Source organism: Ornithodoros turicata, chromosome 1 (assembly GCF_037126465.1).
Source record: "Ornithodoros turicata isolate Travis chromosome 1, ASM3712646v1, whole genome shotgun sequence".
In the NCBI taxonomy this organism is placed as follows: Eukaryota; Metazoa; Arthropoda; class Arachnida; order Ixodida; family Argasidae; genus Ornithodoros; species Ornithodoros turicata.
The window spans coordinates 213,435,666-213,451,652 of NC_088201.1; the positions used below are offsets into that span (position 1 = coordinate 213,435,666).

Here is a 15,987-nt window from a genome sequence, read left to right on the forward strand (position 1 = left end):
CTGTGTGAAGGCGCAACTCATCAAAGTTTCATTCGAGATCGATGTGACGATGGAACCTATTATACGGGTCAACTTTGACGCGTTCTAATGGTAAAGGGAATTAAGATGAACAAACTACCACGCGTGTTTCTTGCAGTGTAAATACATGTAAATCATTTAGCATATATTTCGGACATGTGGCTTAAACTTGCTTTATTCCCCAACTCGCCTTTCTTTCTCAGCATTGTGCAAGGCCGTAACCTCCTTTCGGGTTAACTCGTTCTAGGTACCAAAATAATGAATATGTTAAAAATACATACGTGCTTATTGTCATATATAGAGGGTACGTGACGTAAGGCAGACTCAATTTTATTAAATCTGCGAGTGATGTTTTTTTTCCGCTAAAGTCGTTGAATATATCTATTCCCGACGGGATCTACTCAATAGTGGTGGTGGTGTATCAGTAAATAGCGCAGCGGTTAATTAACTTTCGCAATTAATCTTTGTAATGAATGAAAATACGATGACTGCGTATTGCAAAGATGTAGAGTACTACCCTGGTGGGTCTACCCCACAAGAATAGACACGACAGCGCCTTTTTGTGTTCTATTAAAAAATGTGCGAAAATACAAAATAATTTAGCACTATGCGGGTTTTGCGGCCAGTTTCTCCTCTCCCTGTCTCGGTGTCACCCCTTTTCAACTGACATCAGGTTGTTCCTGAAATCGTGGAACAGCCCGGTTTGTCCCCAGAAGTAAGCGTGAGGGGAATTAGTGGTGCCGTTTCTCAGTCTACGTTATCATAAAACATGCCGTCGTTGACCTTCTTTCCGTCATTATCTCGTTTGGTCTGCTCAACACCTTCCAAGGCAGTTCGCGATTTCATGTGACAACTGTCACGCAATAAAACTACCAATGTATTTTCATTTTTTTAGGGGAGGGCGTTGGTAACCGACAAGCCTTCTTGATGGTGGCGGGAAGAGACTGTAACACGCAAAATTTGAAATTAAGCATTGAAATGTCCTCATGATAAGGCCAAGAACAAACTGAAGTGTATGGTACAGTGATAGCGGAGTAGCAAGGTACAAGTAACAAAGTGGAGTGCAGTTACTGAATTCGTCTTCGTAGCCGATAGAGTATTTTTTTTTCATCATAATGTAGGGTAATTTCTGAGGGCTTCCTCCGACGCTGTCACACATACACCGGCACAGTCCCCTTAGAAGTCGCCCCAGGACGCACGTTTCTCATCGTCGACGGCATCCCCATTTCCCACAAAGAGAACAAAAGTGAATATTGACCAGCCCATACGAGTGCCGGTCATCCCGTTCCACACGCTACGAGTAGCAGCCCAGAATTATGAGCAGCAGTACAGAAACGAAAGGCTTGGCAAAAGTTATCAGAGCTGATTATCACATTTTCATTTTGCGTTAGGCAATTGCTGTTGATAGCCAGGCTCGGCGCGCGATATCTTATGTTCCCTTTCTCGTCTGCCCACGCCTCTTTCCACCTTCCTTCCTCCTCACCTCATACTTTTCTTTCAAGTTGGCTTTCGTACATGTTCTTCTGCTATCAGGCAGAACCTGCATCGAAGGAGGTGTCCCTGAATTCTGGTCATGTATGGCACAGCGACGACGCTGATCTTCCCGATGTTTTCGCTGCATAGGACTTCGCGATGCTCGCTTGTGAACCTACGGCCGTGATTGTGTCCAGGGCAAGCATATTGATAACAGCACCCTGAGATGACACGAACACACACATATTGCCGTACTTGTTGAAACGACGTTTCCGTATAAGATCCTACGCGGCGGCGCAAACACAACATGCAGACGTCAGTCCTGTGCATACGTTTGGTTTGACGCCTGAGAAGGATGTCCCAACATGCATGCGTGCGTGTGACTTCCGAGCGATTCTTCTTATTCATCACCAGGCTAAAGGGATTCACATCAAGGTTGTCATCGTTCAGTATTTAACGCCCAACATATATGTCACGAAGACCAGTCAACAGGAGGATGGTCTTGCTGGCGCCTTGAGGCCTTAACGTCCCCGCTCTCTTGGAAGCGACGGTCTATCGGAGGCAGACTGCGATGGCACTTTCAATGCCTTCCGCCTTCCAGTAGCAGAGGCAGGTTTTGAGTCTGTGCCACACAGGCTGTCCAGGACTTGCCACACAGGATAAATAACCTATCCCAGATGGTACTCTGTGGTTGTAATTCACGGAGATAGAAAGCACACGTGCGTCGCACAAGAGGAGAACATTTATTTGATGATGGTCATTGGCACGAGGGTAGAAGACGGAAAACCAAACATTACCATACGCATAGATGCACTCTACGACAACACTTCCCTGAAAAACAAATACGCTATTCCAATTATCCCAATGTTTTCGAGGAAGTAGTATCGATGAGTCGTGCGATGAAGCAGGCTTCCAAGGCAAAGGAGGATGGGTACTGGTCTTGTCAAATTCTTTTTTCTTTCTTTCTTTTTCACTACCAGGTCAAGAAGTGTTTCGGTGAAACTTTGTGAAAGGTTATGCTACCAAATGCGGTCTGCCTCACATTTTTAGCGGGAACACTTCAGTAAGCATTTTGGGGGGCTGAACGTCACACGTCCTAAGTCTCCTACACAACAATGTTACACTGATTAAATGACTCAGTTCCGCAAAAAACTCCAAGAGTGCTCCCCCCCTTTTTTTTTTTCGGGCAAATGGTCTTGACCAAAAGAGTCGATCAAGCATCAGCGGCAATTGTCATGAAACTGCTTGCGAATCACACAGAAGATATTTCATTGAAGTTTACGAATATCAACTTCAAGAAGCAAAAAAGCAAAAAAATTAACCACAACCTGTTTCCAAGAAATTTGGGATGGTAGAGAACAACGCCATGGACGTTTGGCGGGGAAAGTTGTTTTTTTTTTTTTACTCGACGCATATTTTTTTACGAAAAAGCCGCGACAGAAATACTGATACCATCATGACAGGCGGGTTATGCGGCCAGGCGGACATCCTGCAGGACACTTTATGCAAATACTGACGGACTAACTGAAGGTAAAATGTATTAATTTACTCATTAATATTGATATTATCTGGGAAATACGAGATAGGAGAATTGGAGCCAGTTATTATTCAAATCCACTTTCTGCAGTTCACTGGCCTGGCCTCTAAGCTCTGAGCTGCGCGCTCCAGGTGTCTCACCTTCTTTTTCTTTCTTCCTTTTTCTCTTTCTTCTTTCTGCGTTGCTTTATTTTTCTTTTTCCGTTCTTTCATTCCTTTTCGTTTTTGTTTTTTCTTCCTTTTTTAAGGAGTCTCACCTTTTTCCTCTTCTTCCTTTTCTTTCTATTTAATCTTCGTTTTTTCTTTTTGTGGAATTGCTTTTGGAATGGAATAGCATGCCGACCTTGGTCTGGCAGACCTTTCCTTTCAATAAATATATATCCCCCCACCCAGTTTTCCAGCATTTTGCGGACAAAACTTCGGACTATTTTTTCAAGGGTATAAGAATGCTGGTTGAAAGGTGTCAAAAGTACATCGAAGTTAAGGGTGACTATGTCGAAAAGTGATACACTTGTTTCGTCTCTATGACTGTTAAAAGTTGGTCGGGCCGGAAACTTATGGAACCACCCTCGTAAATTGCCAAATTCTACTATGCAAATGAGCCGAAATCAGAACTGCGCACCGTTTGAGAGCAGAAATAGATTCAGTCATTTTTTCAGATATGTGTTAAACAAAATATCACCCTGTTTATAGTTATTAGATAATTTTATTTTCTTGATTCATTGCACATAAGTGACTTTCTGGTTAAGAGATTATAACTATGTAAAAATTATATCGCGAGGTTGCCTCTGCTGTTACTATGCTGCTTCCGCCATGTGTCTTCCCCACGAAAAAGAATACAGTAGAAGCATGGTAATAATTGAATACCATAATTGCGTTGCAACGCTTACAGAATATATAATTTCACTCACTCTCTTTCTATGCTGACTGCTCTTGCTTTTTGCTGTAGACATTCGTGTCCCTCGAACCCTGCAACTGACATCACATGAAGGATGAATTACATGGGTGTCTTTGATATATCGACATAATAAATAGTATGTAACATTCACAATAATATAGTCCATGTTGATATCGCAATCAATCTTGCAAGATTTCAGTAAAAGGCAATGTCTTGCTTGACCAATTTTGTTCTCTTACTCTAGCCATGTATAGAAGCTCATGTGCTAAAGGGCAATAAAAGCTCTTGCACCATGAACTGGCACAGGGAACACCGACAGAGAGAAGAAGACAACAAGTTCGGTGCTAGACTTCCAGCAATAGAATTCATTGGCAACATAGCGCTGTCTTTTAGAAACACATTTAAACAGCTAGTAAGTCATTCATATCCATGTCATTAAAGCTCCTATGAGATGCAATTCGGATTGAACATCATTTCCTATATTTCTAACGACGCTTTTGCGCTTGTGTTGAGCCGGCATCGGTGAATCAGTTTCTATAGCGTCTGATACAAAGTGTGTGGCTTCGATCCTTGTCGAGAACACCAGCAACTTGCCGGCATGATAAAACTTGTTTAAACACGCAATGTTTCACAACGGATCGCTTGAAACAAACCCCAGGGGGACAAATTCATCCACAGACCGACAATTGTGGCGTCGCTGATGGTCGTAGTTGCCTTGGGACGTAGAGCCACGTCGGCTGTTTGTTAAACTTCAAATGTCAATTAAGTGAGTAACTTGTGGGATAAAGTTTAACCTCCAGGATATTGGTTTTAGTCCACCTTAAAGGGGTTTTAAGGGGGAAACCATTGCCAACCTTGTAGAGAAATAGCCTTGTAAACATTGAGTTATAGGCGCTATACATCTACATCAAGACGCTGTGTTTTCGAGATCCCGCATTACTAGGTTATTGCACTTCGAAGGTCACGTGGTTTGCGAGCCCCTCTGTCGCGTTCAACTCTTCACCTCCTCGCTTGTTTCTGGAGTGACGTCTTATAGTGGATAACGTTTTACGTACCTATGACGAAGGAGCCAAACTATGGTGGGCTAGAAGGGCTGGTGTTGTTCGGCGGTTGTCATATGTACCCGCCAATGTTCCCGCCGAGAGATGGAGACAAGCGTATCTCGGCGCTATGCGATCTAATCGCCTCTCGCGGCTGATTTTAGTGCTACTCGTCACGTGATAACACGCCTGCCGTTATCCCATGAGCGTGTCTTTTCTTTGCTGTGCATGCAAAATGCCCCTTGAGTGTTACCTGCAGCAGCAAACGAATGGCACACCTAGATATCAGTGCTGACATTCGTCGCTGCGTCCCTATCAGCCCTCGGGTCTGGGGCCCTATTCCGAGCCGCTGTCGAGCGGCAGCGACGGCGTCGATAGAGGAGTATCGGTAGAAGACGATAACGAGCACCGGGAACGACACCTGCCACTTTTGGCATTCTCATGTAGCTTTTAACGACAGTGCGCTTGGTTTGTTGTCTGTCGTTAGAAGTTAAGACGTCTGGGAACGAGACGCCGCACTCTGAGCCAATAGTGTAGCAGGAGGAGAATCACGCGGAATGCCTTATTTTGGAAGCAGACGACGACGACGACGCGTTGACGATGGAGAAGTCTTGCGCTTCTCGCCCAACGCACGAATAATATGAAATTGTGTTGCTGTTCGTGATAGAGCACCGCAGTTTAGTCACGGACATTTTGCTGACTACCACACGCAATTAGAATCAGCGGGCAGAATCAGTCGCGATATTAAATTCCCAGAGAAGGAGCTGTCAGGACAGTTAACAAGTGGAGAAATGTAAGCTTTAGGCAGACCTTTCTGTATTGTTTGATATGTATGATAGTGGAGAATTGTCTCTGTGGCAAAGTGGTTTCAATAAAGACATTTCATCTGATACACACCTGTTGTCGCCCGATCTAAACACCGGCGCCAACCGTGATTGTGTTTAGCCACGCGAAGTAACTTGCAGCCGTCTTGACAGCTCTCGCTCCGCTTAACGACAGTATCATCCACCATATCGACAGGGTGGAGGCTGTCGTTCCCATGAGCGACACCATCGCTTACGGGCGACGCGTTGGGAGCGCAGGGAATACCAAATTCTCTTCGATAGCGTTACGTTGCGTCACATACCACGTGTTCTCGCTCCCGGACGACATGTTCGCGCTACCGACATAGATCGGAATAAGCCCCCAGGGTCATGTGTACTTTGATAATGATAAAGACGTGTTTAGGCCCTGTCTCCAAGAATGAGGAGCTTCCCTCCAAAACGTCGACCCTTTCGTCGACCCCATTTCCTAAATAATGTTTTAATTATGTAAAATAAACATTTCTTTGTATTCTATTAAAGCCGCAGGTGAGATTTTTCTCTTCAGGAGGTAAGGAAGATTTGATTGGCTTCGAAATAGGAGAGGATGATCAGTGACGAAACCAAAACAACAAGAAACTGAGCCTGCTGCTCCAGCCTGCCTTCGGTCTCGCGTCCGCTTATCATAGTCTGCTAATCTATTGCGGAATGATAGAGCAGAGTCTTCTTCGTGTCTGGAAAGATAAAAATGTGGAAGCGACGTGCTCGAACGACTGAAAGCATTTCAATTCAGGTAAGGTCCTGAATGAGAAAGAGCCACACTGGATGAGACACTTGAGCATGAAAATAAGTGTATCGTAAGGGGATCTGTGGGTTCATTTACAGTGTGCCCTTGAGCATTCCCAATAATGGCTATAATAATGAGGCTCCTGATGACGCTAATCTCAACAAGTAAGCTAGTTCTCATGAATTTCTGTTACCCCATAATGACTCTTTCGGACCATAAAGTATGAGAAGTCGAGAGCCAGTCATTTACCAGAACTCCCTGCACCCTCAAATGTTTGGTGACACACCCCAGGCTTTTTACCTGTGCACTCCCTACCCCCGCGCAATTTTTTGCAACACCCCATCATGCATGGGCTTCTGGATAAACCGCTGTCAGGGGCGGTAAGCATGCTACACAAGCAGCATGAGTAAAATATGTGCTACGCTGAGAGGAAGGCTTAGGATGGGATACGTCTCCTTGTGTTAGTCCCCGCCGATTCGTTTCGTAAGGTCCCCAACTTCCTTGTCGCCATGTGCAGTAGGTGACCGTTGTTGGAAAATACACACATTCACTTATTTCTACACTCCATCTTAGCTCAGCTTCAACCTTGATCGGGAACAACAGAAACGTATTCAGTTCACGCGTGCTTGCTTCGAATATAACATGAACTGGAACCGCACACGTGTGCTTTAGGTATGGAATCAGGCTTGACACAGGTTGTACATGTGTACCCGCGTTTACGTGAACTCGACAAAAGCTGGTCGAGTTGGTTTATCGCAGCCAATCCTCTCCCATCAGGCCGTGTCAACCAATCTTCTAGGGAGGATTGATGTGAGGAGCTGCGGGCAGTTTCTGTCGGGTTCATGTAACCGCGGCTTGGGACGTACAACCCACACCTGATTCAACCCGATGTTTACACCTGATGTGTACACATATAAACATGTAGAAAAACGACGACTTCATTTTATGATGCTCGATGGGGAATTTTTCCTGCAGGGGCGATACTCTATTCCGTACATGTAGAAGGTTCGTTCTGCACCCACGGAAGCATACATCAGTTTCGAACCGAGTAATGGTCCTCAATGAGCAGTGACACACAACATAGGCACTCTGCGAACAGTATATATCCAATATCCCCCAGATGGAGAGAGAGAGAGATACATGATGGCGGCTATATGGGGGTGACTTCCACTTCAGATAGATAATGATAATGATGTGGGGTTTACGTATACAACGCAAGATACATAAGAGGTGGCTTTGCAGCGGCATTCAAAAGTGGTGACCAACTCAAGTGTCGTGGAGTGGCCGGGCGCAATAGCGCGGCCTAAGTCTCTCCTTTTTTTTTTTTTTCGTCTTCTTCTTCTTCTTTTTTTTTCCTTTTGGGTATACTTCTAAGGCAAACCGAGACGGCATTCTCTCCTACGTTCAGCACCAAAGTGAAAAAGGCGCAGAAAAATGACAAATTCCTAACACAATACCTCAGTATTTTGGTCCGATATTACTGTCCACAGGTGAACATTCAATGTTGTCGCATTGTGATTGTATTTATCGTTCGAAGTAACGTTTCAAGTTCGCACACGTGCAATGAATACGTTTTTGTTGTTCCTGGTGAAGGTTGAAGCTGAGATGGAATGAAGAAATAACCCAAGCAGCACAATCTACTGAAAGTCGAGTGCAATGGGGGTGGACGGTATGTGTCTTATCAATGTTATTTAGTTTCAAGAGTCTGTTCAACGTCTTCCACCTACCCGTCCACCCCTATTGCATTCGACTTTCAGTGCATTGTGCTGCTTGGGAAGTAAAGGTCTAGATTTTCCAACACGGTGCTCCAAGCGCTCGTGTCGACAAGGAAGTTGAAGATCCCAAGAAGGGAGGTGCCAAGAAGACAAAGGGACCCATCCCCTTCATCAGCCTTCATCTCTGCGTTGCACATATTTTACTCGTGCTGCTTGTGTAAAGTCCCTGCTATCCCCGACTTTATACGTTTGCAGGAGAGGAAGTGTGGTACACGACAGCACGTTTGCTTCGAAGAGCAAACGTACCTATTTTGTCTGGTTTGATAGGAACTCTACAACTTTATGGTCCGAAACAGTCATTCCGAGGTAACAAATTCATGAGAAATAGGATATTTATTGAGATAAACCAGGAGCATCGTTTTAGCCATCACAAGGAATGCTCAAGGGCACACGTCACGATATCGAAACATTTATTATATGGCTGAAGTGTGTCATCCAGTGTGGCTCGTTCTCAGTCATTTTATTTTATTTGTTATTTTATTTTATCGGGCATGTTCCACTCACAACCTGTACCGGTACGACAAATACAACACGTCCCATTCGAAATAATGATAGGAGGAACTTCGCGGTGGACACATGCTGGAAAAGGACATTTCGTGAATCTTTTAGGTCGTTCCAGCACTTCGCTTCCACAGTTTTATCTTTCCAGACGAGGAGAAAACTCCTCTCTATGATTCCGCCATTGATTAGCAGAGTATGATAAGCGCGGACGCGAGGCCGAAGGCAGGCTGGAACAGCGCGGTCATTTTCTTGGTTTCGTCACTGATCATCCCCTCCCATTTCGGAGCCAATCAAATCTTCCTTACCCCCTGAAGAGAAAAGCTGTCGCATTGTTCCATGAGTAATCCTCCCCCCGAGCGGATTCCGCTCGGTCTTCCACTTCACCCTTTCCTCTCCTCCTCTCCACCACCTTTCCCTTCCCGAGAAACATGCCGCCTAATCAGGCAGGCAGACCTCTCGGGTTCCTCCCAACGACACTCCTCCTCCTCCTCCGTTCCATGAGTATCTCTTTCTCTACGTGCAGCCATAGAAGCCATCTTAATCTGTAAGTTTGAATTTCAAACACGTCCAGCGTCATTTGCTTATTTTTAATGGCTTTTTCCCCCTCTTTATATATATATATATAAGAGGAAAGCAAATTAGCAGGAGCTCTTTGGCTGCACGTATAGCATATATATAGACTTACAAACATATGCTATACGTGCAGCCAAAGAGCTCCTGATCGCCGTTCATGCATCATTAAGAACACGCCGTAGACATGATTTAGACAGGGATGCACGATGAGTGTGTCTGGGTTCAAGTTCACTCCCGTCATGGCCCGGACATCCTTGTAGGTAATTACTACTTTCCATTGATGCTTTCAGGCATCACTTTTGTAACCTTCAGGGTATGCTAGACTTCACGAAATTTCGTGTGCACGTATACGGGGACCAGCTCCCGTGGTATAGTGGTCAGGATAATCGCTTTCCGCGCCGAGACTGTGAGGTGACACGGGTTCGAATCCTGACATCGGCTGTGCTGTCTGAGGCTTTCCCCGGGTTTTCCGAAGACTTTCTAGATGAATGTTAGCACAGTTCCCCTTGAAGTCCGCCCAGTCCCCCATTCCTTGCTGCTGTTCGCTCTCCATCTGTCCACGTCTGTACGTCGCTCATAACCACAGTTGCTTCGCGGCGCTAGCACGGCATTTAAAAAAACGTATACGGGAATTTTAATATATCAGGAATTGACTGGGATACTGTCTATTTGTCCAGTTCCTGCGCTAACACATCCTCGAAGGCTAAACTTTGATCAATTTTGCCCATCTTAATGGTCTGAAACAGTTCAGCCGTATCTGTAATAGTGCTGGAACTGTCCTCGACTTTGCTCTTGTTAGAACACCAATTTCGGGTACTGTGAGGCGGTACAGCCACTGTCGCGTATTGAGAAATTCCACGTGCCTTTTGTTCTTTCTTTTTTATTCCCGTCTTCGTGCGTTCCATTCACTAGTCAGTCCTGGTTTTCTTTTTCATGTGGGATTATTTAAACATCTATAAATTACATTCACGAGCGTAACTGCGCTTCTGTGTTCAGTGAAACGTTTGTTGAATCGGCTTTAAACAAACTCACTGACATTGTCGTAAGCGGTACGGAGGCTTTCGTTCCCAATAGTATATCTCGTCCTTCTAAATACCCTGAATGGTTTTCCAGGGAACTTAAATATCAATTACGCCAGAAGCTTCACTGTCATCATTTAAGACGGAAATTAGTGACTTTCCACAGGAATTTATATGCGGGAGGTCGGCAGAGACCAATCTGTGTACATTCATGCAGGGTGTAGATCTTGCAGCACGAACTGCATGCGGTCGATCATCGCTCATTTACTATACGCAAGGTGCTGGGCGCATGGTCCAGTCCCGCTCATACACGCCAAGGTATGCGTCACCTTTGGGACTTCCTGTCATCAACAGGCCTCTCCACCCTGCTTTGATTACCGGACCCCTTATCATCTCCATCATCATCTCTCATCACGTACAAGTGGCACTGGGGCAGCGCCTAGCCTGCTGGCCGGTATCAGCCCCATCTCATCATCGTATCTCTATGTGTGTGTGTGTGTGTGTGTGTGTATTTGATTGTGGCCAAGTGGATACAGTTTGCTATGTTATGCTATGTCAAAAGCGTTCGACAAGGTGAGCCATCTATTGTTGTTATACAAGCTCTCGGACTATGGCTTATCTTCTGCATATTGCGAATGGTTCGAAAGTTAACTTCGTGATCGGTTGAATCATGCTCGTGTCTCTAGTTGTTTCTCTGGTTGTTATTCGTCCTTTAGTGGTGTACCTTAGGGAAGCAATCTAGGACCCTTATTGTTTTCTATTTTGTTCAAGATATTTACCCATATTCACCAGCCGACTTAAACCATTCGTTTAGTGACGTCGGTTTTAAATCGATCACGTGATCTCTCCGGCTATGCGCCATCCAAAGGGTTGACCACAACGCACGCGCATTATTCACACTGTCACGCGGCGTTTGAGGGGAGGGAGAAAAAGCACACGACAGGACTGCGAAGGAGGGAAGGCTCCTGTTTCTTCTTTTTTGTGTGGTTATGAGGTTGTTAGTTAGTTAGTTCCTGGTCCTAATCCCTTTTGAGACAGGGCGGGCACTTCTTAGCGCCTCAGGTATTTACACATGACATGTGGCCTTAACACTACGCAGCGTACACTATGTGCTGCGTTTCACTGCCCTCGTCCTTTGCTCCCACTCTCGTAGATGCCGCTTGGTGTTCACGGTGGGCGGGCAGAATAGTTGTTCTTCCGTGTCGTTTGTGCTGTTTGTGAGGATGCCGTCTGGTGGAGGGTCGGAGAGGCCCAGAGCAACCGCTATGTTTCCTTCAAATTCTTTTAGGCCTCTTCGGGTGCCGAGGTCTTCTAGTGCTTCACACTTGAATAAAACATGGTAGAGGTTCTCTTCCTCCTTCCCGCAGAGTAGACATAAGGAGCACCCGTCTTCAAAGAGTTCATGAATCCTCGTTTGGGTGAGGAGGGAGCCTGTTCTTGCCTGGAACAACAGCGCACTTCCCCGGCCTCCTCTGTATTCAGTAACAGGCGATGGGGTTTGCTTCCAGGCTGCATATGTCTGGAGGCTTTTCTTTCTTGCTGTCTCCTCTTTCCAGAGGAGCTCCTCCTTTGCTCTTACTTCTTTTCTTACAATTCGGGCCCACTCTTTCTCTGACGTGGCGCGTAGTGGCCTCGCTCTATATTCTGTCTAGGGCGGATATTCTTCTAATCCAATTTGTCTTGGTGCCTCTGTAGCGGACGTAACTATGTATTCTTTTAGCGTAGCTTTGGTTTGGCAGGTGGGCGAGCCGTCCAAGATAGGAGAGGTTCGCACGTCCATCGCGTTCTCTGTACATGGACCAACCCATCTCGCCAGTCACCGCCGAACGGGCTGTAGCACAGTTACCCCCGAGGAGCCATCGTCCCATCTCATATTGGTATCTATCCAATGCCTTGATAGTCTGTGGGCTATATGTAATTACATCATTTGCATGAGTTGCTGCTGGCACCGCCAGGAGTTCTTCCATAGAATTCTACCCACTGTGTACGGATTGTATGCGTTTCTTGCCAGATTCCAGATGTACCCTTTCAGGGCGATTAGGTTTCAGGATAATCTCTTTTTCGTGATTGATCTCATAGTGGGCATCGTCACTGATGGTGACCCCTAGATATTTGTATGAGCTGCACTTCGTTATGATATTTTCCTGGAGCCGTAACGTGGGTTGATTTGGGACATTAAAACCCATCCATTGGGATTTCTCCGCGGCAAAACTCAGACCATCCTCCCCGGCCACGTCTCCACAGATGGTTAGAAGTTCCTGGGCGTTACTTTGCGTAGTGGCCAGAAGGACTATGTCATCGGTGAAGGCCAGGCATGGGATTTTTGTAGTTTCCATCTTGCCCTCTTTCTTTATTGTGGAGAACAGGGGGCCTGGTCCTGACTCCTCCAAAGTCTTAAGTAAATCATTGATGTAGATATTAAAGAGCGTTGGAGATAGGGGACACCCCTGTCTTAGCCCTGTCGTTATGGGAAGCTCTTCTGTTTTGCAGTCTCCGAGGTAGTAGGTGCCTGTGCAGCCGGAATAGGTGCTCTGGATGAAATCGATGGTGCCCTCGTCCGTACAAATCCTATGCAGCTTGCTCCAGAGCCTCTGATGCGGGATGCGGTCATATGCTTTTTCCACATCTAGAAAGACCAGATATAATTCGGATTTGTCAGCCATTGCTGTCTCGAGCACCTGTGTCAGGATGAATACATTGTGTCTGCCTTGACGGCCTCTTCTGAAGCCATTTTGGGCTTCGCTGAAGATGCCCTCTTTTTCGCACCAGTTTCTGATCCCTTCACTCAGGATCGCCATCAGTAGCTTTTATACATTGCTCAAGACAGATATTGGTCTGTACGAGCTCAGTCGTTTACTGTATTTTCCTTTACCTTTGTGTATTAGTTTTATCTTTGCTTTCTTCCATTCGGCAGGGCATTGTTTTGTGTATAGGATATTGTTTAGGAGTCTCCTAAGAGTGTCTACTGTTGCTGGCTTTAAGGATTTCAGGAATTCATTTGGGATCTCGTCAACCCCTGTTGCCTTTCTAGTAGCAAGGTTTGTGAGGTTCATTTCAACCTACGCTATTGGGTATATGAGGCTCGATTTCTGTCTGGTGTTTATATTGTTCGGTAAGGCCTCCACTTTGACTGTTAGCTCCTCTTGGAGCACACGGAAGTACATTGTCATGTATGTTTCTATGTCTACACGGTTCTCTATCTCCCCCTCGGGTCCAATTAGGGTTGTGATTTTTATCTTATCGTCTTCCTGCAATGACTGTATGTATTCCCAGAACTTGCCTCCTCCTTTCCGTCCTGCCTTTACTATTTCCTCCTCTTGTTCCCTGTGCCTTGCTTGTATTTTACGTCCACCAAGCTCGTGTACCTTCTGTTTTTGCCTCTTGTAGGCCTCCAAGAGTTCTTTAACACTGGACTCATCCAGGTCTTGTTCTTTCGCCTTCCTGTGTTCCTTGCTTAGTCTGCACTTCCTAATTTCTTCTCTGACCTCCCTGTCATACCAATGGTTTCCTTTCTTCGAAACTCTGCCCTTGCTTCTTCCAGGGGTCTCCTCTGCTGTTTCTGTCAATTTTATCCGGAATTCGTCGTACGTCTCTGGTGGTTGGGTTTCAATTTTGTTCTCCAGGTCCTGCGCAAATTTTTCGAGGTTTTCCTGACTCCTGATCCTCCACGAACGTGTTTACACTGGGTGTAGTGCTTAATGTTTTTCCTCTGCTTCTTTTTCCATCTGATGCTTATCTTTATGCGGTTATGGTCACTTCCGCAGCTCATTCCTCCTTCCTCGTCCACGTTCAAGGATATTGATGCAGGCCACGCAGTGCTGTTGGGTTTAGTCAGTACATAGTCAATGGTCGATTGATGGGTTCCGCTGTTCCATGTTACTTTTCCAGTACAGCTGTCGCTCAAGTTTAGTATTTCTAAGTTGTGTCGCTCCATCAGGTCCCTAAAGTTAGCTGCTGGTTTGTCCTCTCCATCTGGTTCTGTCAGGTGGCAGTTGAAGTCACCCACTATAATTACCGTGCCTGATTTTTCTCTAAGCAAGATGTCCCTGTGTAGGCACCCGTAGATTTCTTCGTTCCACTCTTTGATTTCGTTTCCGGTGGCCATGTATACCACTGTTACGGAAGACAAGTTGAGATGGCGCTGCTGCAGGTGATTGCGCGTTGCGGATAAGGGTGTCGGTAATCGGTGCCCTAGTAGCACAAATCGTTTTGTAAACGTCGAGGAAAGGTCTAGCCACAACCACATTTTCATCTTGGAGACGTCTTCAATCTGATCTACATAACGTCTTCTACCCCCGGATAAGTTGACGCTTTCCCGAGTTTTGAAGACGTGTTTGTGGCCGTCTTGAAGACGTTCAAAAAATGTTTAGAACACTAATTGGAATGTGAGAAAATTCAGCCCTGTGGATATCCACCGGGTACAGTTTTCCGGAGATCTGCCCCTTTTTTCATTTTTCAACCTCAGTCACCGTCACCACACATTCCATTTTCTGTTTCTCCAAGTAGAACAGCAAGCAGCACTGCCACGTGGCGTTTTGGCCAAAATCGAAGACGCGGTTCACCGCGGTGGACCGCGTTAGCAGAGGTCCTCCCACCGTAAGAACAGCAGGCTCCCTCCACGGCGTTACACGTAGGGGAACCAGAGCGTAGAGGTGGTCTATTCCCTTGCAAAGGGAAAACAGATACTATACATTGCTCGTCTTAAAAACTCCCGTAAACACGATAGCCGTGCTCGCCTCTGAGTCAAAATGGAGGGTGAGGTGTCTAAGTTTATTTCAATTACGCACACAAACAACACTGAAGTGGGAAATTTCTGGGAGTATTAACTCACCGTCAACTCAACGCCTGTGTTTCCTACTGCTTTTGGTTTGAGACAGTCAGTAGGTCCACCGAAAGTAAACTTATTCAGTGCACACAAATCGTCCTCGTCTAAGATACGTCTTGAACACAGTTGGCGAAGACGTATTATAAACGGAAACTCGGTACTTCTTGCAAACGTGAACGGAAGTCGTTTACGGGAGGTCTTCCTTTAGGATATCTCTTCAACAGAGATGCCGAAGACGTATTACAAACGTTAAATCGGCGCGTCTTATAAACATATTATAAATTACGACTTCTAGACGTCGCGTTGACGTCCTGATCGTCTTCTACCCTAATTTGACCAAATAAAGACGTTTCCACGACGTTTTGTGCTACTAGGGTGGTTATATCTACATCTGTATCTGTTAATGACAAGCTCCGGTTTTATGGTCACAAAAAGGTGTTCATAGAGAGCGTTTGTCATGTTATTTGAAAGACAGCAGTAGGTGTCCTCACGGACGTGATCGTTGTGCTATTGTCAGTGTTTGGTTGTCGATTGTGGTTGCGTGTAATAATTTCATCCGCATCGACCATCGCTTATTTCTCGTCTGTTGTGCGATCTGTGTGGTGAACTGCAATGATCAAGATTGCCTGTGATCTCCTTGCTGGCTGTATTTCTTTGGAGCGCAACGCATACGGAAAACGTACTCAGGGTGCTGCCTTGTTTACGTCCTCGCCCTGTCTGTCTGTCTGTCTGTCTGTGTTTG

The 15,987-nt window shown here is 45.7% G+C and overlaps 1 protein-coding gene across 2 annotated transcripts in view; it reads right to left on the minus strand.

Annotated features, from left to right (window-relative positions):
- LOC135376220 (caspase-7-like) overlaps positions 1–15,987 on the minus strand; it is a 236,776-nt gene that overhangs the window by 171,102 nt on the left and 49,687 nt on the right. For both annotated transcript variants that reach the window (XM_064608826.1, XM_064608830.1), the window contains one exon: positions 3,939–4,002. In XM_064608826.1, the coding sequence (XP_064464896.1) occupies positions 3,939–4,002 (64 nt within the window). The remainder of the gene's footprint in view (positions 1–3,938; positions 4,003–15,987) is intronic.